Source organism: Lepeophtheirus salmonis, chromosome 7, assembly GCF_016086655.4.
Source record: "Lepeophtheirus salmonis chromosome 7, UVic_Lsal_1.4, whole genome shotgun sequence".
Taxonomy (NCBI): Eukaryota; Metazoa; Arthropoda; class Copepoda; order Siphonostomatoida; family Caligidae; genus Lepeophtheirus; species Lepeophtheirus salmonis.
The window spans coordinates 1,990,407-2,012,580 of NC_052137.2; the positions used below are offsets into that span (position 1 = coordinate 1,990,407).

The window sequence follows — 22,174 nt, forward strand, 5'->3', positions numbered from 1 at the left end:
CCTTGGTCGTTTTTTCGCTTTCGGCAACAGCAGCAATGTTTTCGATTGAGTGCATTGGACGAACTCGGGAACCCGTTGTTGTATCCATTAACGAACCAGTTTCGCGCACACGGAACCCGTTGTTGTATCCATTAACGAACCAGTTTCGCGCACGTAAACGCTTTTAAAAGATATTTCACAATGAAAATTTATCCACAAACTGCCTGGTTTAAAAGGCTAAATGGGCGTTATATTTCGACCGAAATCATCTAGTGGTTAGTCAAATAATTCAATCATAACAACCACTATTTATATTTTATATACTCGCAGACTGCCACTGTGATATTATTTTTTCTCCATTTTTAAAATAAATTATATATTGTCAAAATCTACAGAGTATTTTATTTGATACGTTATTATAATACTGCGTAGTAATATTTGATTAAAAGAGTATTTATGATTAGTCATTATATTATTTCTATGAAGAAATAGCCAAAATTTATAGATAGAAATAATAAAATGGCCGAGGGATCAACAAGAAATTGTATTCCTGTTCTTTTGGAAATGGAGTAAATGTATAGAATAACTTATTACTTTGTGTATTTATGAAAAATAATACATTATGAAATAGCCATGACGTATCAAGGGAGAAGGAGAACAGATGACAACAAAATAGATAGGGTATTTGACGTTAGCGAGGTAACGCCGTGTGGAACGGTTATTGTATCACATTTTGAATAATATTTCAAATTTATATTTTTTCGATAAAAAGGTATAAACTCGAGTATAATTTATAGTCATAATTCTGTGTTCTCGACCAGATATGACCTTCAGGCATTTAAATAACTGAGGGTCAAGAATGTAGCACGTCTGAAAAACAAGGATGTCATTATTTGGCAAAAATATATATATATATAAATAATAGATTTTTTCCCTGCTTATATTTTAACATGAATCACATACATTGTGGAGGTCATCTCGCACCTAAAATCCAAAACATAACAAAAAACACGAAAAAAAAAAGGAAATCACATTTCTATAAAAAGGTTTTTAGGCATTTCTTTCATTCATGGAGACATTGTAAATCCTCTTCCTGGAGGCCCCATTCTGCTTCCCAATGGCTCGGCTCATTTTCTTGTACTATGTGCTCATGGTGGCGACTAGGACATTGTTTTTCTTAACAATCGACAGCCAATTAAGTGCTCTACAATATTCCTTATAGAAAAATTGTAAAACAGGACTCTTAACCTCTCGAAATTTGCATATTAAAGATGTGTGAATAATCCCAGTTGGCCCGATAATTATCAAACAATGGTGTTCTAGTGGATCTGAATTCGAATAAGATGGGAGGTTTTAAATTGAAAAACCCCTCACTAGAAAATGAAGTCTTCCGACTTTTGTAGTTATAAAATTAATTTATTTTTGTTTAGGATCAATATAAAAAATTGTGAAATCTTTAATATTTTAAAGTTCAAATGCAGGACACACTTTAAGTGATCCCACACATTTGCTATATGCTCACATACAAATAAAAAATCCCTGTCCGTTTCCTTTGATGTCTTACAAAAGAGCGAATTCCTTCTTAATAAGTCTTCCCATACACACTACACAGAGACAAGGTGGAGCTACTAACTATTCTATATTTTATATGAAATTGTAAATTACCAAGATGAGGCTTCCCCAGAACTTTCACTATATCTTGAGCCGAAGCATCTGAAATTTGAATAGTAGAGATTTTTCCTTTCAAAATACACAGCTTATCGATCCAAAAAAGCATATTTCTATCTATATCATTAACAACTTCGTTGTTAATTTATTAATAGTATTCTCTAATTACATTTATTTATCAATAATTTAAAAAATACCTAATTATATCACTTAGAATCTCTATATTGAAGAGAGGTCACAAATGTTTTTTTCTAAGTTTCTACTTTAGATGAAGTTAAAAAAAGTTTGGGAGTAAAAGAGAGATTCAGAATTAATTATTAATTAAATATTTCTTTGTGCCTCTCTCCTTCTAACTTCAGTCCTTATTTAATTTAGAAACTTTGATAGAACATCAGCATTTCTATTAATACCTTACAGGGTGAGGAATAAATTCTCTAAGATATGTTTTAGTTAATAAATTTATTAATTAGCATAACTTTTTATGAAATTGATCAAATTGTTCTATAAATTAACTTTATAAAACTCGAAATAGCCACCCTTTGCCCGGATTAAATGGTGGAAACGAAGAAAACTTGGATACAGGCAGCACGGACAGTTTCTTCAGAGATATTGACCCATTCCTGAATGAGGTCACGCTTCAGAGTGTCTTTTGGGGGAGGGGGGCTTGGTACAAAGGCCTGGCCTAGAGTATGGATCACATAAAAGAGTCCATCGAATTCAGAGCAAAACTGCAACGAGGACACATATGATTTTCTCAAAAGCTATTGAAATTTGTTTTTCACAAGTCCTGCACACTTGTTGGAGTATGAGAGACTGCCCCGTCTTGGCCGAGGATCTAAGGGACATCACCATATTTGCCCTCAAGGCAGGGAGATATTTTGTCGACCAACATGGACTTATAGACATGTAGGTTGATCTTCACACACTCCTCAATAAAAATGAGGGGCATCTTCTTCCAATCTGACATAAGGGATCTGGCCTCTGGTAATGAAGTGGTGCTCATAAGGAATGCTGTCAATAGTATTGCCTAAAACACGGTCATTTAGGGGGTTGTTGATGGCCTCAACGGCAAAGGCATTCGCAGAGTGTGGGAATTTTTGTTGTTTACTAGAATTTCTTTTCGAACAAATTTTATATTTAACACTTTTCCCGAAAATTTAATTTTTAAAATCTTTCCCCAAAAAAATTAATTTTTTGTGAAATTTTTTTCCAAAAAATTTTACATTTGAAATTTAATTTTATGTGAATAGCTCTGAATTTTTTTCAAAAAATTTAATGTTTAAAATTTTTTTCCAAATTTTATTTATTTTATAGATCTTTAAAACAATTCCTTTTCAAACAAAACCCTTAAAATACGGTGGTTTTTTAACATTTAAATTGCATTTTCTTAGGATTGGATATATCAAATAAAACCACATATTTGAAACCAAAGTACAATTTTGCAAATAATTAAATTCATTATTATGTGAATTATTAATTTTTTTTTAAATCAAAAGTTTCCTCCAACCTATAAAAAGGATAAAAATACTCAAAAATTCTCGAAAAAAACTAATTATAGATTCGTGATGACCCCATTAAAGTTAGTGGTCTGACTTAAGGGTTTACCCAGTTCAAGTTCAACTGTTCCGGTCTCCGTTCAAACTAGATGTGTGAGATACTGCAACCTTCCATTTACCCTGTTAGTCAATAAAGTGTGGCTGCCATTCAATATCTTTTAGTAGTTTGTTGTTTAGCCATGATAACATATATATGATGTATAATCATATCGGAGAATTTAAATAAATACTGGGATGGGATATTTAGCGAGCTAGTTAAGGTGTAACAATTCCGGTCTAGGTTCAAACTTTCATTTTCCCTAATTAGTCAATACAACCTGAATGTTATTCAATATTTTTTAGTGATTCATTATTTAGGAATAATTAAATATAGATAGGGATGTGATTTTTGTAGAGCACGAGGAAAAGGCGGAAGCGAGACATATGGTACTACTGAATTTGGACCCTTGTTAATATCAGCTGCCTGTTATTTGGGGATTTTTTGTTGGTGGAGAAATGACCACAGGATTATCGCACAGACAGGACAGATCGCAGGATTATATTTGAGGGAAGTTTTTGAAAAAAATTCCAAAACTTTAATTTTTGGAAAAAAATTGAAAAATTAAATTTACAATATCAAATTTTAAGAAAAAAGTTCAAAAATCCTTAGTTATTCTCAAAAAAATTTCAAAAATCCACAGCTGTTCACAAAAAATTACATTTTTAGGAGAAAAATTTCAAAATTCTACAGCTATTCACACAAAAACAAATTTTTGTAAAAAAATTTGAAAAATTAAATTAAATTTGAAATATTACATTTTTGTAAAAATATATCAAATGTTGAATTTTCTATTTAAGAGGAATTATTCCTTAATGAGGGGACTACAGCCCATCGGACGCCCTGTAAAGAGGAGAAACTTATATATTTAAATTAGAATAAGTGTAAGTAAAATACTAAAATAATTTGTAAATACACTGAGTGGGATTTTAAATCCGGAAAATTTAAGGAGTATGTCCAAGTTATATTAAAATTTATTTCCCAAAATTAATTCAGCAATTCACAAATCTTTTTCTCTTACATGTAGGGGTCTATAGTGACGTCAATCACTCAAACCAACTACCTCCATCCTCAGAAAAATTTCTCTGACGAGAAGATTTTCAAAGTGGACCAGGTCTACAACCGTCATAACGACCCTTGGCTCGGGGGATCACCAGAGGAGATCAAGTGGGTGTTCTGTACAAAACATCCAGCCCAAACAATGGTTCCGGAGGTTCGTCGCGTCCGACGGACAAAGTATATCTCCCTTCTTTTTTAAGGCTAGGAAGAAAATCGGCCAGAAGGCCTACTACAAGGTGCTGAGGTTCACCATAATGCCATAGCTCAAGGCCACCTACCCAGAGGATAACTATGTGTGGACCCAAGATGGTACACCCTCACACACATCGGCCAAACACCAGAAGTTCTGCGCCGACAACATGGCTGATTTTTGGCCCAAAGACATATAGCCATCATCTTCCCCAGATTTGAACCTGTTGGACTTTGCTGTGTGGATAACTTTGGAGAGGGAGACTAACCGGACATCTCATCCGAACGTGGACTCCCTGCAGGCCACCATTGTAAAGGAGTGGAACAACTTGTCCGAAAAGTTCATCATCAACTCCTGCAAGGCTTTCCACCGCCGTGTGGAGACTGTAATTACTGCTGAGGGCGGCCATATTGAGTGAACATGTTCACAATGGTCGTGTTTCAAAGTTTTGTTTAGAAAGTTATTTATTAAACAAATAAAATTATTGACGTTTTTCTAAAATCAGTCATTCAGTCCACGTTTTGCTTCCGAACCCTGTATATATTTTTTTAATGCACCAAAGGTAAGCGGAAATTCTTCTTTCAGAGAGAAAGAGAGAGGGACGTTAGCACTGTGACGATCTATTAAAGAATTTTTGTTTAAACAGAATAAAGAGCATACTCACCCACCGTTTTTCCTTTGCTAAACAATAAATTGTGATTTTTCTCAGCAAAAAATTATATCCCTAAAAAAATATATACATAGGCCTATACAAGGAGTACACACGCAAACAAAAATATTTCAAATATTACCAATAATCTTCTTGGAAACGTGCTTGAGTAGTTGCACTACCACTCCTTCTTCGGTCTGGTGGATGTCTTGATAAATAAGGGCAGTTTTGTAACCAACAAGGAACGGGATCATCTTTTAATCTTCTATTCGTCAATTTTGAACCTTTTCGCTTCTTCATTTGGAAACTATCAGAATCTATCGATTCTGTTTGAGAAATCTTGATCTCAAAAATGTAAGGAGCAAATTTTAATTCGTTTAATGATTGGGAGGAATTTGTCTAATCTCTGAGAATGACCCTTTTCCACACTTTGAGTCTATCTGGATCCTTTCCGTTTCACCAGGAATTTGGACTCTCCTTTTTAAGGTGATACCCAGACCAGTATCCAGGAACTGAGCACCAACTCGGTTTCTTTGTTAGTCCACCAAATAATCTCCTTTAAAACGGAAGGATGGAAACACGTTGTAATTGGAAGCTGTTGCTATAACTACTTACGCTTTGATTTTTTTGGCCACAACATCCAAGTGAAAAGAGTACAATCTAGCCATAACTTTATAAAGAAAACACACCTTTGTTCTATAGTATAGTTAAAGAGGGTAAAGATGTGTATAAAGAAAAAACTAAGTATCACGATTAGAAAGGGAAAAATGGTTGTCGCGTGTGCTCTTTTTTCTTTTTTGTTCATTATTTAATAGGTCGTGGGTGTGTTAATATCTCCCTCTAAAAGAAGAATTCTCTCCTATCTTTGGTCTAAATTGTTTTTCAAATGTATATAAAATGTTTTAAACATAATTAAGATGAGTGACGTTAATTTATAGTTTTTCTTCATGATGGATGCAATTTTTTCTTAACTTCTGTGAATTCAACCTTTTAATTCAATAAAGAAGGTGAATTTTGCAAAGATGTGTAGTTGGTAATAGATTCATGGACAAAAAAATGTCGCGTAGAGCAGTTATTTGGACAAATAATGAACACGTTATCTTCATTTCAAAAGGACATCCGTTATAGCTAAAAATAATAGAATTTTGGATTTTTACAATTTATTATGAATAGCTGTGGATTTTTTTAAAAATTGTGTAAATCTGTGGGTTTTAGAAATTTTTTTGAAAAAATGTAATTTTCAAAAGTTTAGTGAATAGCTAAAGATTTTTTCGAATTTTTCAACAAAAAATGCACCAGATTTTTATCACTAGTTATAAGCAGTGGTGGAGTTATAAAATCGAGGGTTTCTCCCCCCTCCCTTAAAATTTTGAAAATACAGTTGATGAAAGGGCAATTTTAACCGAATAGGTGAGTATATATAGTCTATAAATGAATATATATCAATAATTAAATAATTGCTCTCTTTTAGAAGGGAATGATTTTAGACCATTTTCATTGTAGGCATTCCCCCACAACACAATCACTAGATATAAGGATAAGTTTTTATTGGACTCAAAGTAGAATTGATACAGAGTGGGACTTGTGTTGATTTCCTTCACCCCACAGCTAATTCAGAGTGTGTCTTCATGACAGCTAAGCTGCTCTCCTTTCAAACATTCTTCAAATTGTCAGGGTTACCAAGGTTAATAGAAATAAAAGGTTATATCATAACCAGTGATGAAAATCCAGTGTAGAATGGGCATGTAAAAAGAAATCGTAAATCAACATGGTACCCCTGACAATTTGAAGAATGTTTATGAGGAGAGAAAGAATAATGTTCATGACCATACATGTAAATCCGGTCTGTTTTTTAGCTGGCCCCTTAATTTGTAATTGGTAGTACAAAGAACGAATTTCATTTTCCTTAGCAGTTGTCATTATTATTTAATTCCTGAGTAGTGAACATTAATCAATCATTGAAGGAAGAAATAACCCCCCCCCCTTCAAATAAAACACAAGAAAATATATTAAATCTATTATTTCATTAATAATAATATCATATCATTATTATCGATTCTAAATGTTTGTATATAGATAATTTTTTTTGTATTTTTGTATAGTACTTTCTACAATTATTCTGATAGTAGTAGTAGTAATAATAATAATAATAATAATTAAAAAATAATAATGTTCATTCATTAGTTCGTTCGATTAATCAATCATTCGAAAACAACACGCAACAAGTCGTCGACGTAGTCGAGCAAGGAAGGTGTTACAACATTACAACAACTCATAAAAGTAATATAGGTTTATTATAATATAATATGATAATAATAATAATACTATTCTCCTTAATATAAAAAAACAAATCATTTAGCAACTTCTTCGTATTTTTTTTTTTTTTTTTTAAACTCACATCTTCATCATTAGAGGGGGGGGGGGATCATTCAACAGCTTTTACTTTGCTTCTTATGCAAGTAATCATCAAGAAGTGTGTCAGTGTGGTGTTTTTTTCCTTTATTTTCTTTTACTTTCTTTAAAAAAATGGATTTAAGCATTTAAAATAGAGTTTTTAAACTATTCACGTTCATCTATAAATGTATTATTCATTAATTACAATATCGTCGTGGTGTGATAAGACAGTGAGGAAAGGGGTGATATAGAGAACAACAAAATATCATTATAAATAATAATATCAAACAAATTAATTATATTGAAAAAGAGAAAGAAATATTAAATTCTATTCATCTTCATACAAATATATATTGAGAGAAAGAGAGAGGGGAAAAATAGAGATATATATTATGTAGTAGTAATTGAGTAATTAATAGTAATAACTAGTAATAATAATATATTTTGTCAATTGTGTGAGGAGTAGCAAAAAAATATTGCTTTTCTTTTTCTGTGAATAAAAAAGAAACTAAGGAAGAATTACAAAATCCAAAGGAGGAGTAGTCCAGGATTATAACGCAATACTTTTTTTCTGTCTTTTTGGTCAGAGAGTTTAACAACTAATCATATTAATAAAGATAGGCGAGTTACTAAGATGCATCGTCAGTCCCCTCATCTTCCAACTCATTCTTAATCGTAATGTTTTCTTCCTCTTGTTCCTCCTCCGAATTATCACTGGCTACTGGCGTCAACTCAACCTTCACTTCATTTTTACAAGATACAGGAGCTATCGTAGTAGATGATGGTGATAATGAGCCTATTAAAGTTGTTGTGGTTGTTGAAGTATGAAATGATGAAGCTGTTTGAAGATTTGTTTCAGTATTAGGAGGAAACGACAACACTTCTCCTGCCTCTGTTGATAATGACGTACTGTTATTATTCTGTATTTCAAAGTCCTCTAAAACAGATACACAATCTTTGACAGAATGATACAGCATGTTCTTGATTTGCAGTTTATCCTCGTGATTCGTATGGGTTTCGCTTAGATGTCGAAACTCCTCAGTTATATAGAAGCACCAATTTAAATTTTCGGGAGTAACAAAGTCTTCTGCTATTTTGATACAATTGTGAATGTTCCTTACCTTGAGAGGAGCAAATAAATAATATATGTATTACATTATTAAGTGATTAGAAAGATAACTTATATGATCTGTCAACACTAAAGTGAGTTGGAATTATTTTCCCTAAAATGAAGTCCGAAATCGAAATATGGGCGTGAAATATTATTGGGCGGATTACATATATAAAGTAAAAAAAATATTGGGAATTTCTCCTTTTCCTTAAATTCAAGCTGTGTTGGCACACCACATATAATACTGTAGAACAACATACCTGATGAGGAGCTCCAGCCGGTATGAAAACAGTATCCCCAGCACATTGAGGAAATGCATATCCAACAACACCATACTCCTTATAGAGTCTCTCTCTTAGCTCCTGATCCAGATACATGGATTGATCATGAATTGGATCCGAGTTGTGAGTGAGTCTTAATCCTCTTTCCAGTTTAACTGCATTCAACATACTTCTGATCTTATCTGCGTCTTTGGGATCATAGATGTGCCAAATTGCTCCGATAGATTTTTTCGTGTCACGAACTCGATTGCGAGTAAGCAAGTCACAGCCCGAGGCATCTACTTGCTTTAAGCCCATTTTGTAGTGTTCGTCTTCATTCCCATCCTTGGGAAGTCCTACATATACAAGGACATTACATGCATCAGACATATCAATGTGAAGATTAGTTGTTCCCGTTCCCTCATAGAGTGCATTCCCATAGGCTATGTACATCTTTGGACCCAAATCAGGCCTAACAAAAAACTCTGGTATGCTTGCCGCTAAATTAAAACGCCCCGACCTTAAAGTATAATCAGGAAGTGGGATGTGATTCATGAGATCTGCAAATCTTTTAGGGAGAGAATGACAAATATCTCGGTCGGTTGGCCAGTCCTTGAGCTTCAATAGCATAGGATTCCCTTGTTCATCCACCCTTCGACTACTTAGATTTTCAAAGCCATCCCAAAAATCTTCTAATAAGAAATGAGGAATGGTTTTACCAGAACGTGTATTTACAATATCGTGAAAATCGGATCCAAAATCTCTTTTAAAAGCTGCAGGTGTCCATAGATCTTTATCTAAATAGTCATCCACATTCGCTACAATAACAGGTTGACCACGGACCCATTGCTCCTAAGGAAATTAAAACGGATATGTTTAATAAATTCATCAAATGAGTATGCAAAACTACACTTTTTTTTTTACCTTAAATAAATTGATATTCCCTGGATTTTTTGAGTCGTTCAAAACCAAGAGATTTCCATTACAAATCCAAAAATGATCCACGGTTGGGTGTCTAAGTTTGCTATGAACGGAAGACATACTCCTTGTCTTAAGACTATCCTTCCCAACCGGTTCAGATAGTAAATGATTTTCGGCACTATCTTTGAACAACTTGCTCAATATATCCCACCTTTTCGGTTTTTTTCTCTTTCGAGTTCTAGCACCAATGGTTGATTCTTTTCTTGAAGAGTTTATCTGATCAAGTGCATGTTTTAAACTTAGGCTTATATTTTCGTTTACAGTCTTTAATCCTTCTTCTTCTTCTTCATCATCCTGAAGAAATTTATAGTATATATATTAATGAATACAGTAAATAAAAACGGAAATAATAATAAGTATTTAAAAAAGTCTACATTATAAGTAGTAATATATGTACATGGACTAAAAAAGTTAAATTTTGTAAAATTGCCAATATTTTACAAATTATGAAAGAAAAGAAATAATAAGTCTCGCATCAGTGGTAACACGACAAGTGATAATCTAATCAGGGGGAGGGAGGATAACTGTTGTTATATAATTATAATTCATTAGTAAAAAATGTACACATTGAAAAAATTATTACCGTGGAAAGTTCTTCAATTGAAGACAATCCTGTCTTAGAGAAGAAACTTTCATCAAGTTCTTCTTTTGTAATTTTTAAGCCATTAGATAGGAACAGCTCCTCCTCCTCAATGACTCCTATTTTCTCAGTCATTTCCTCAAATGCATCTCGAACCCAATTTTCTAAAAAGCCATGTTTACTGAGGAAGTGAACACAGAGGTTTGAATAGGATTTGCCTTCAAAGTGGCAAAGTGGACAGTAATAAGGAACTTCTTCTCGTAGGACCTTTGATAATTTATTTTCAAAATGAACGGTTGAATAGTGAAGGAACTCATTAGCAGACATAATACCATTTTGGCAGAGATCACACCAAAAATCTATATTTTTGTAGCTACTAGTCCTCCCTTTACTGGTAGTGGTAGAAGATGAAGGTACTGATGGTCTAACCGTTCGTGTACGTGGAGGAACATCCTCAATTATTTCTCTCTCCAACTCTCCAGAGAGCGTCATTTCAGTCCACAAATCACCATAATTATGCCGACTCAAATAGTGCATCCAGATATTTAGCTTGTGTTTGGCCTCATAATCACAAATAGGGCATCGAAAAGGTTTAATCTTTGGCAGAGTATCAGTTAAACGATGACGAAAGTGTTTATATGCGTAGTGATAATGTCTATTGGTCCTAAGTGGTTCTTGACAGAGAGTACATACTTTGTCATTCGAGGTAATTGCTGATGACAAAGAGCTAGAATTGTTTTCGAGCTCGTCCTCCGGAGGTACTTCAATCTCTTCCTCTTCCTCATCCACAATTTCCTCCTCATCATCATCGACATCCACATCTTCTTCGTCTTCAATTTCATCCTTGACTGCCAACATGGGCACATCCCCTGCACCATCGAATTGTGGGATGTCAGAGCTTCCATCCACTTGAGAAATATTATTTCTTGTTGCGTTCTGAAACTGAATTACTTTTCTTGAGGCAAGGTCCTCTGCCAAATATTTTTCAACAACTTTATGCTTCCCTGTGTAGTGTCGATGAATCGTTTGTTTATCCTTTCCAATATAATCACAGAGTGGACAATGAAACTGCTCTATTTTAGACAGATCTGCAACAATTCTGTCTTTATAATGCTTCATAGCTAAATGATCCTGCCTTTCTCTGGATTTATTCTTTGTCTTTGGTTCATAGCCACAGATTTCACAAGGGCGACCACAGTTCTTGGGAGCAGTTGAAATAGCAGGTTTCTGATGTTGTTGCAGCGATGGGGGTTGCTGATGCTGGAGAGGCATATGAGGTTGTATATTAGAGGTGGTAGCTCCTTCATCCATCATTTCATCCATAGTTAAGGCCTCGAATGAAGTGTTCTTACTTCCTTCACTGCCTGAGCTATTGAACTCTCTCATGAAGTCCCTGTGATTGGCATTGAAATGTTTATCCAAATGATCCTCATTCTTGAACCAAGGAGCATCTTCACACATAAAACACTGAACGTAGCCCTCACCAGGCATTGGATTCGAATAGTTTTTATTCATTAAACATTCTTCCCCTCTTGGTACCTTAGCAGGAGTAGGCAATCCATGCATATTCTCTTCCAATTTTTCTTTCAAGTATTTTTCAATGTACTTGTGAACAGATCCATAGTGTCTAGCCCAATCGGGCTTGTGTTTAGATGTATATGAACATCCCTCTTCAGGACAAGAAAATGGAGGTGAAGTTTCCTTAAGGTTCGCATACAACTTATCCTTGAAATGAAACACTAAATGCTGAATCTTCAACATGGACTTGTTTTTTCCTTCAAATGTTTTAAAACATAATTCACAAGTCTTAGACATACTGCTACCACTACCATTTGCTGTCCCTTTGACTGGAGTTAAAGGGAGGAGTTGTCTTTGAACAACTCCTTTAACTGGAGATGAAGTCATGGGATGTGGAGTAGATAATGACCCAGGATCAGCTATAGCTGATTCCTCTTTGATTTGATGATTATCTAAGATCAAGTTTGTGGAAGGATCTGTTATATGATCAAAGGTTCCGTCAATTTGAGGCTCAAGATGCATTCCTTGTGCGTTGGAATCATAACTTCGATTTGAAGGAGGGAATTCGTTCACACCAGCAGCAGCAGCTGCAGCATTTTGGAAAAATTCTGAAATAGAGGGTAATTGCTGCTGATGAAGCAAAAGATCCTCAGCACTGCTACTTCCTCCACTGCGACCTTCTATAGCTTGAACTTGTGTCTCTGATGGTTGAATTAAAACTTGTTGAGTTACTTGTCGTTGATCCTGCTGCATCCGTACAGATTGGTGCACTACTGCATCTGATCTTTGACTATTTTGATTTTGTGTGGGAATTAGCTCTGAATGTGAATGGGGCGTTTGGTGTTGTTTATGGGACTGGATATCCATTTGCTGTTGTGATGGAGTTATATTCTTCTGATTTGTTTGCGACTGTTGTTGTTGTTGCTGCTGAACACTCATTTGACGAGGTTGGAGTTCAACATGTCTCTGTGGTAGCTGTGAATACTGTCTCTGATAAGAGGAATATTCCTGAGATGATGAAGAGGAAAAACTATTATCTGCTCTAGGAGGTGATTCAAAAACATCTTCATCGACATAGTCAGGGAGATGAGTTTTAAGGATTTCAATTACGAACCTATGAGTCATCCCATAATGTCTTATTAAGAAATGGCGCGAGTCTTTTGATATATAAGTGCAGCCATTAACTGGGCATTTGAAAGGAGGAACATTGGGAAGGTTAGTTGATAGGCGATCTTTGAAATGCTGATCACATAAATGTTGATGGAAGGCATATTTTGTGGCGAATCCCAATTCACAGAAAGGGCACTTTATTACAGTCGATGATGTCTCAGAGCTAGAGCCAGAGCAATTAACACCTCCAATATTTCTTTCACTGGGTACAAAACATCCCACCATTTGCCCTTGAATATATTTTTGAACCATCTTATGGGCTACTCCGTAGTGTCGAATAAGTGGATTCAGCGTACGATCCTTAGATTCGTAATTACAAAGTGTACATAAGTAGGGAGGATTGGTTGGAAGTTCACGCATTAATTCGTTTTTAAAGTGTTTTTCAGCCAAGTGACAATAAAAGTCTGACTTGGTTTTACTCAAACTAGAACAAAAATTACACATAACAGAATAAGGGCCATTAGTACCAGCTTCAGGCGGCTTAACAAATTCATCTCCGGGTGGTACATATCCGATGCCACCAGGTTTATTCATAATTTCAGGATCATATGAATAATTTTGTGAGGATTGAGCGACACCATAGTTATTAGGATTATTATTACTTGTAGTGGTGGCGGCAGCGGCGGCGCCGTTGGACGGATATCCTTGTTGTGAGGATGGAGGATAATAAGTTCCGTTTCCGATAGGAGATACCATTTGTTCTCGTGGACTTGAAAATTGATCAAACTGTTGTACCTGTTGTTGTTGCTGCTGCTGCTGCTGAATGTAGGCAGGTGAACCCATTCCAGCTGGAGTAGGAGGCCCAGAATCATGTGGCGTCAAAGGAGGTTGTGGAGTATTAGGATTCCCTTGAGATGAACCTCCGGGTGTCATGGGTTGCATGTTACTTGAAGGGGGTCTAGGTGTTGCAGGAGATGTTTGGTTAAAACCATAAAAATCAGGATTTGGAGTGAGAGGAGATTCCTGAGACGGAGTAGGTGTTTGTCCGTAGTAAGGATCATAGTAAGGACTTTGACTAGGTTGATGAGATGGGGAAGGCTGAGGTGGTGTCTGTTGAGGGATTGGGGGTGGAGGAGGAGGTGGAGGTGGTGGAGGACAATACTCTTGTGATTGTTGTCTTTCTGGGAAATTATTGTAGTTCAATGACGTTTGTTGGTCATAGCGATAATACTGTGATTGGGATTGGGATTGTTGCTGAGTAGTAGTTGAGTAATTGGATGAGTTTGTGGCCGTTGTTGTTTGAGTACGATGTCCATGTCCATAAGGGTCCCTTAACTCAAGGTATTTAGGCTGACTGACTCTTCGTTGATGTGAGGTAGTGTCTTCGTCCAACACTTTGATGCCCATTTCCCTTAAGAAATGTTGCACCATTTTATGAACCAACCCGTAGTGACGCACAAAAGCTTGGCGATCTTTAGACACGTACTCGCATGAAGGACATTGATAAACTCCGTTGTTTTCCATACCGTTACATAAACGCTCACGAAAATGGCACTCCGCCAAATGCCTAAAAGTGCACAAAACAAAAATAAATTGTCTTTTTTTGAATCTTTCTCCAAATAATAATAATAATAATAATAACAATAATAAAAACAACAATATTGGTGACAGCAGAGTCAAGAGACTGAATAATATACATATAATATAATAACTTATAAGATAGGTATAATTGATATTAATTAATATAGTAGGACATGGAAAAACAAACTATACAAAGGAAAAATGATTTTGAGTACACTAAGAAAACTTTCTAGACTCCTACAAAATGATAATAATTAATTTATTGAATATTCCCTTACCTTAGGAGAATGTATCTTCCCCCAAATTGATTGTGACAAATAGGACAATCCTCGCTACCGCTGTTGCTACTACTACTACTGCCACCACTGCTGCTGCTGCCGTTACTTTCCTCCGAACTGGGATGGCGTTGAGTGAAGTTTTTTAGAACGGCTTCATCATCTGAATTGGGTAGTCCAAACTTTTCATTTAAATACTTTAAAACGACTTTATGAGATAGACCATAGTGTTCAATAAGAGGCTTAAAATCGTTTCCAGAGCTGAATGGACAGTAAGGGCAACTGAAAGGAGGCTCCCTCGGAAGGTTTTCTAGCAATCGATCCGAAAAATGAAATTCCGCAGCATGTCGCAGGAATGAATTCGAATCAGGAAAACTATTTCGGCACATGGGGCAGCATATTGAATAGTTGAATCCATTCTCTGATGGGGGGCCATTACTACAACCACTTTTAACAAATCCATGAACAGGTTGAAAGTCCTTATTTAGGTAACCGTCTTCTTGCAGAAACATTTTAACCATGTCATGCTTTGATCCTAAATGACGAACTAATGTGAGATAATTCTTGGAGGAAAATTTGCATTTGGGACAATTGAAGGGTTCTTGCTCCGGAAGGCCTGCTCCTAGTCTATCAGCATAGTGGGTTGTACAATAATGATCGTTGAGTGTTCGGGCATTTAGAAATGTTTGACTACAGATAAGACAAGTACAAGAATCATCAGAGTTTAACTGCCATGAAGTTCCAAGCTCTTGCTGCATCAGAGAAAAAACAATTTTATGAGATAGACCCAAGTGTCGACTCAAATTAAAAAGATCTTTAGCTTCATAGGTACACTTTGGACATTTATAAGGCTTTGAAGGAGGTAATAAAGAAGATATATTATCCTTGAAATGTGACATTAGATGAGTCCCTTTGTCACGAACTTTATTGCTAGACGCAGTAAATTCTTCTCCACATAATTCGCATTTCGGAAGGGAACAACGAACATCAATTTCACTATTTATGGGAAGAGCAGCCAAATCAGTCAATTCCTTTCCACTCGGTTTCCTTTCTCTATTAGTAGATATTTCCAAATCTCGCGTGGTTGAAGGAAATTCTGACAATTTCACACCAATTTCTCTCATAACTAAACTCTCCAAGTCCTCATGACTCCATATCAAGTGTCTCAAGCGTGATTGATGGTCCTTATACTCCATTGGACATCTGGGACATCGGCTACCTTCAGAACAACTAAGAACATTATGCAATTTGTCTCTTAAATGATAATCAACAAAATGACGACAGAGATCCAAACGATTAAAATATCGATAGTTACAACATCGGCATTTAGGGAACTTTTTATCTTCACTAGCATTTGATGATCGAGGAGGTTCTAATTTTGGCACACCTACCTCCTTTTGATCTTTAACTACATGCTGATCTAAGGATCCAGATGTGGAAGAAAGATCTTGGGGGATTGATTGGTATTGTTGTCCTGGACTCGTTTCTTGTGCTTGACTGGACACAACAAATGGGTTTTGTTTTTCATGTTGTTCCAACAAGGGTATTAATTGATTGGTAGATGTTGAGGGAGGAGTAGTCATATGATGTGATGAAGCCCGAGCTGGTGGAGCTTGTTGAAACTGTTGGGGATGATGATACTGTTGAGGCTGAAGTGGTCGTTCATTATAATGCGGTGAGGCATAGTGACGGTGTTGATGTTCTTGTTCAGCCTGTTGTTGAGGTGATGGTTGATTTTGATTATGATATGTAGAATACTGCTGCTGTTGATGATGTAGAAGGTGAGCTGGAGGTGCAGATGGAGGAGGAGGAGGAGGAGGAGGAGGAGGAAGGGGTGGTGGGGGTAATGGGACTTTTTGTTGATGATGTTGGGGGTGAGTTGTAGTTGAAGATGATGATGAATTGCGGTTGATATGAGTCTTTTCTTTCTGAGATGATTCAATATTAGATGAAGTAGTTGATGAATTAGAATTCGAAGAGTTGTGCGATGGTGAATTACTCTCCACTAAAGTCATTTCAATGTCCAATTGGGAAGGGTGCTGATTAACATAGGCTGAAACGACTTCAGTGTGAACCATCCCATAGTGAAATAACAGCTCTACACGACCACTTTCTACAAAAGAACATTTAGGACAAGTAAATGGTTCTCTGTCTGGAAGGGCTCTATAGAGCATTCGTCTTAAATGCAGAATAATGTGCTTCAAATAATCCTTTTCGTTTTGTGCAAAAGTCTTTGGGCAGAAATTGCATGAAATATCTCCTTCCTTCTTTACAGGACGAAGTTGATTCTTTCGTGCATCTCGGAGTTCCTTTTCTAGCTCATGAATACCTGTGCCCAAGCTTTGAGCATAAAAAGATACCACAACTTTGTGACGAGTTCCATAATGAATCCTTAGCGCACGAATATCTGAACCATTATAAGAGCATTTGGGGCATTTCCATGGAGCTACGCTTGGAAGCTCTTGATCTAGTCTATCTTGGAAATGATCCGTAGACAAATGAGTAAGCATGTACCTTTGAGATGTGAAACATTGATGACATAATTTACACTGAGCTCTTTGATATTCTTCCGTGGGAGTTGATTCATTTGTCATGTCTTCTAGCATTTGTAAAACAACTTTGTGAGTCATTCCGTAGTGTACAGCTAGATTGAAACGATCCCGCTTCTCATTACTGCAACTTGGCCAAGGGCATATAAAGGGTTTTTGTTTTGGCATGAAGTCTAGTAGTTTTTGCTTAAAATGTACTTTGACCAGATGCTTCATGAAGTCACCCATGGTTTTACACTTGTAGGTACAAAGATTGCAGTCCATCATATTCTTGTCGGAGGAGGAGGAAGTAGTTGGAGGAGGAGGTGGTGGAGGAGGAGGAGGAGGAGGGGTTGGAGTGCTTCTCTCATTATTCTCTGAATCCCCTCTAGAATTGGAATTAGTATTGGTATTACTACTATTATTTGTTGGAGTATGAAGTTGCTGAAGTTGCTGTTGTGAATCAAAGGTGGAAGAATAGAGCGGTCCATAAGAACTGTGAAAACTGTTGAGTGGACGATGTTGTTGTTGTAACTGACGTTGTTGTTGTTGTTGCTGCTGCTGTTGTTGTAATTGTTGATGAAGTTGTTGTTGCTGTTGTTGTAAATGATGTAAATTATACGAAGAATGAATGGTAGTGTTTGGTTGTTGAGGAGTATAATTTGAATAGTAATTTTCCTGATAGGGGGGATAACTTTGTTGACCAGGGGGTTTGAGAATATTTTGAGAATATAAGGTCTGTAACTGTTGTTGATCATTGGAATTAATTTGATGATGCTCCTGCTGCTGTGAATGATAACCTAAATAAGAAAGCGGTTGTTGTGCTTGATGATGTGTCTGCTCATGATGCTGCTGTACTGGTGGAAGTTGCAACTGTTGGTGTGAGGATTGCTGCTGCATTTCTGCTTGATGATGCTGCTGCTGTAGTTCTTGCTGATGTTCTCCCTGTTCAAGTTGTTGTAGATGTGTTCTTCCTTCTTCGTTTTTAACAGAGGAGGATGGAGTATTACTATTGTCAGTAGTGGTTAGAGCAACGGCCTCTTCTTTAAATTCAACATTTGTTAATGGAAGAGAAGTGGATGAAGGATCTGATTTAACCTCCATTTCTTCTTTAGTCTTAATTTTTTCAAGTGCAGATCCTCCTCCTGTTACTTCTTCATAAAAATATCTAGCATAATTATGAATCATACCAAGATGAGACATAACAGTCATTTTTGACTGATTTTGGAATTCGCAGTCTGGACACTTGAAAATCTTAGGACTATTTCCCTTCGGCAATAAAACCATTTTCGATAATTTATCCTTAAAATGAGTTTCACCACAATGTCTGTACAGTTCTGAAACTTCAGATCCAACAATAGGCACATCATCACACATAAGACACTGCACCTTAGAAGATTGAATGGGAGTTTGAAGAGCTTTTTCGAGGAGAGGTGATGAATAGTTCGAGCACTCGCCAGACGACATTTTTTCAAACACTTGGTGATAGAACCCGTAATGATTTAATAAACTGGAAGCGGAATCGCTGATATGTAAGCACGATGGGCATTGAAATGGAGGACTCATGGATAGCAGATGGCTAAGGCGACCTTCAAAATGAGTACGAGCTACATGAATTCCTAAAGCCATGAGTGGAAACTTTTCTTGACAAACTGGGCAGGCTTTCTTGATAGAGTTTTGTTTCGACGGCAGCACATCTACATATTCCCAATTTGTTGCTTCCTCTCCAAGAGCGAGAAAGTAAAATTTGACTGCAAGTCTATGAGTAACTCCCAAATGAAAAATAAGATTTTTCATACTTGATGCAAATTCACAAGCTTCTTGTCTACAACGAAAGGGTTTGCATGCTAAAACCTCTTTGGTAAGAGCCAAGTCCATTAACTCATTTCTAAAATGAACTTCACTTAAATGACGATAAAAGTCCAAGTTACTACTAAATACATTCACTTTTTCACAGAAATAGCATTGAAAAGTAAAATCATCGAGATTAGGATTCTTGTTGAGTCTCGAAACATGATCAGCATCGGATTCTTCCTGTTTACTACCAGCAAACTCACAACTTATAGGCTTATATCCTCTATAGTCTAGAATCTCATGTGTTCTACGATGCGTAATACCTAAATGTCTTATTAAGCTATCTTTAGATAGAGCAATAAAATGGCACTTGTAGCACTTCCAGGGTGGTTCCTGGGGACACTCCGACAGTAATTCCTTTTTGAAATGCACAGTTAAATGTGAATTAATGTATTTATTAGACACTTTCATGTTACAGAGTGGGCACTTATTGGGTGTAAGAGTATCTTCTTTAGAGGAAAGCAATTCTTTACAAGGGTCCGGATCCTTTTTTATAACAATACTGGTGCTGCTGCTGTCAGCTGTAATGGATGGATTTGATTTAAGAGCCTCACTAAGCAGCTTGACGATTATTTTGTGAGTAATACCGTAATGCAAAGCAAGCATTGTCTTATTTTGTCCACAATAGGTACATTGTGGACATAAATAGGGTGCTCCATCAGGAAGATCTTTCCAAATATCTGAATGAAAATGTTTAAAAAGGCAATGCTTGTATAAAATAGAAGGCCACTTGAAAGCGCCATCCGGGCAAAGACGACAGTTATAAGTTGAACGATTTGATTTAACTACGGTATTGCTAGCCTGAAAAATAAAGAATACAAAATCAATAATTTGTGAAAAAGAAAATAAAAGTAAGGACTAACTAAAACTTTGAGTCAAAGCTCATAATTAATTTGTAATAATAATATTTATGAAAAGATTGTATTAATACGAAAAAAAAAAAAAAAAAATACATATTACATGTATTGAATACATTATAACTTACATATTTTTGAATAATATTATTAAGTTAAATTAAGAGTAGAAAGACTTTTAACAGTTAGTAAGTAAATATATTTAAACGAATGGTTAATAATAATTAATCAATAAAGCAAATATCTCACCTTGCTCGGAGAAAGGGAATCATTTTTTACTAATTGAAAGGCTTCATTAAATTCATTTTCTGTATGGCAAGTTTGCTTAATACCAAGTTTTTTGCGAAGATGATGGACCTTATCAGCTAGTTGAACCAGACCATTTTGAGGAATAATTTGAGCTAACATGAGTTTCTCAATACGATGATCATCTCCTCGACCACAAAGAGGCCAGTCATACTCGTCATTGGAAGAATTGGATTGAAACTGTTCGCTTACAAGTCCTTCTTTACGAAATTGATAGCAATCTGGACACACAAATATGCCACATTTCCCACATATCCAATGATAATTAAAGAGTGTGGTTTGACACACATCACACATTTCCCTCACTCCTTTCACCGCAGGCTTCCAGACAATGTCTTTATACTCTGAATTTTTCAGATGTGTGAGGCACTTTCGTTCACTTATAACCATATCGCAAAACTGATCCCCGATATAACTTAAAATAAAGAGAGCCTTGTTCATATCTCCAGAGCTGGGATTTGGAGTCCAGAGATGAAGATCATTGAGTTTAGGATCTTTAAAAGGATCTAAGAAGCCATTGACAGAGATGGCGGAAGGTCTAGGGACTTTGAGCTTTCTAAAGGCATAGAAGCAGCAGTTGATGTCGCTGGTTTCTTCTTCAAAGCGGCCTTTGAGGAGGTGATTTCTGCGTTGAGTGATGGGTATGGATTTGCACACGTGACACATGGGGATGTCGGGTGCGGATTGGAAGCATGGGCCGTCTTGCAAAAAGGATTCTCCAATGGTTCTGGAGTTGAGGAGTTCTTGGACTTGTGCCTTGAGTGTGAGACGGGCGTGCACGGGGTTTTCCTCCTCTTCAGAGTCGGAGGAGGAGTCCGAAGTGCTCGTGCTCGAGGAGGAGCAGGAGGAGGAGGGAACAAGGGCCAAGGGGGGCGTGGCAGGTTCCTCCTTGAACCGCTTGGGCTCCATGAGGAGATGTCGCGCGGAACGCCTCTTCTTGAGAAGCTTCTCTTCCAGCAGAACAAGCGGGGGATCCAGGGACATGCCTCCTAACCCTTTACTTCTCACAACGTCGCACTTGAACCAATGGCCCTTCTGCTCCACTTTCCCGTTGTTCCCCTTGTTGCGGCTCGGCTTTTGGATGAGATATTGCCAGTAAAAGGAACTCGAGAGGCGGATAACTTTTCCACAAACACAACGCACAGTCCGGGCGTCAAGGGCTTCTGCGTGGCATCCATCCTCTGTACGCAAATGTTCTTCCACTTCTGACACAAACTCCGACAAACATTTTGCCTTTTTAACATCATTATTCCCATTCATTTTCCTCCTTTGAATAGCAATAATTCCGACGCCATCTTTTACTCTATTTTAGATATTTTTTTATAACAATAATAATAATAATAATAACAATTCAATTCATAATCATCAACCTGCTTCTTCTTCTTCTTCTAGCTTCTTTGCTCCTCCCCCTTCCTTACTCCTATTTCCCTTGAGCAATCAGTCTTAAAAGAAACAAAGACCCACTCTCTCCACCAATAACAAACAATCAATTGCCTCACTCTTCACTTAGAGAGCAGCTGATGAGAATCACTCCTCTTCACATATACACACACTCTTTCTCTCTCGTCCCCTCACTCACACTCACTCAGTCCTCCATCCCCCCTCCCTCCCCTCGCTTAACTCCCGTCGAGCCTCCCCACTTAAGTCTTAAAATTTCTTTCCCTCAAATAACCAATAAAAGACC

At 36.6% G+C, this 22,174-nt stretch overlaps 1 protein-coding gene and 1 long non-coding RNA gene across 3 annotated transcripts; both read right to left on the reverse strand.

Annotated features, from left to right (window-relative positions):
- Positions 1 to 4,196: 4,196 nt before the first annotated feature.
- Positions 4,197 to 7,075, reverse strand: LOC139905922 (uncharacterized). Its single transcript, XR_011781071.1, has 4 exons — positions 5,754 to 7,075; positions 5,281 to 5,694; positions 5,154 to 5,213; positions 4,197 to 5,064 (listed from the first exon to the last, which is right to left on the reverse strand). It is a non-coding gene; the product is annotated as an uncharacterized lncRNA (long non-coding RNA).
- A 67-nt stretch (positions 7,076 to 7,142) lies between these two features.
- On the reverse strand, positions 7,143 to 22,174 carry LOC121122093 (uncharacterized). Of its 2 annotated transcripts, XM_071889877.1 has the most exons (7): positions 21,861 to 22,174; positions 20,434 to 21,793; positions 14,952 to 20,131; positions 10,468 to 14,659; positions 9,828 to 10,178; positions 8,904 to 9,755; positions 7,143 to 8,653 (listed from the first exon to the last, which is right to left on the reverse strand). In XM_071889877.1, the coding sequence occupies exons 2-7, from the start codon at positions 21,748 to 21,750 to the stop codon at positions 8,162 to 8,164; spliced, it is 12,384 nt and encodes a 4,127-aa protein (XP_071745978.1). In that variant the 5' UTR covers positions 21,751 to 21,793; positions 21,861 to 22,174; the 3' UTR covers positions 7,143 to 8,161. The 2 variants fall into 2 exon arrangements, with proteins under 2 accessions (XP_071745978.1, XP_040573040.1); XM_040717106.2 differs by lacking the exon at positions 21,861 to 22,174 and having other exon boundaries at positions 20,434 to 21,816.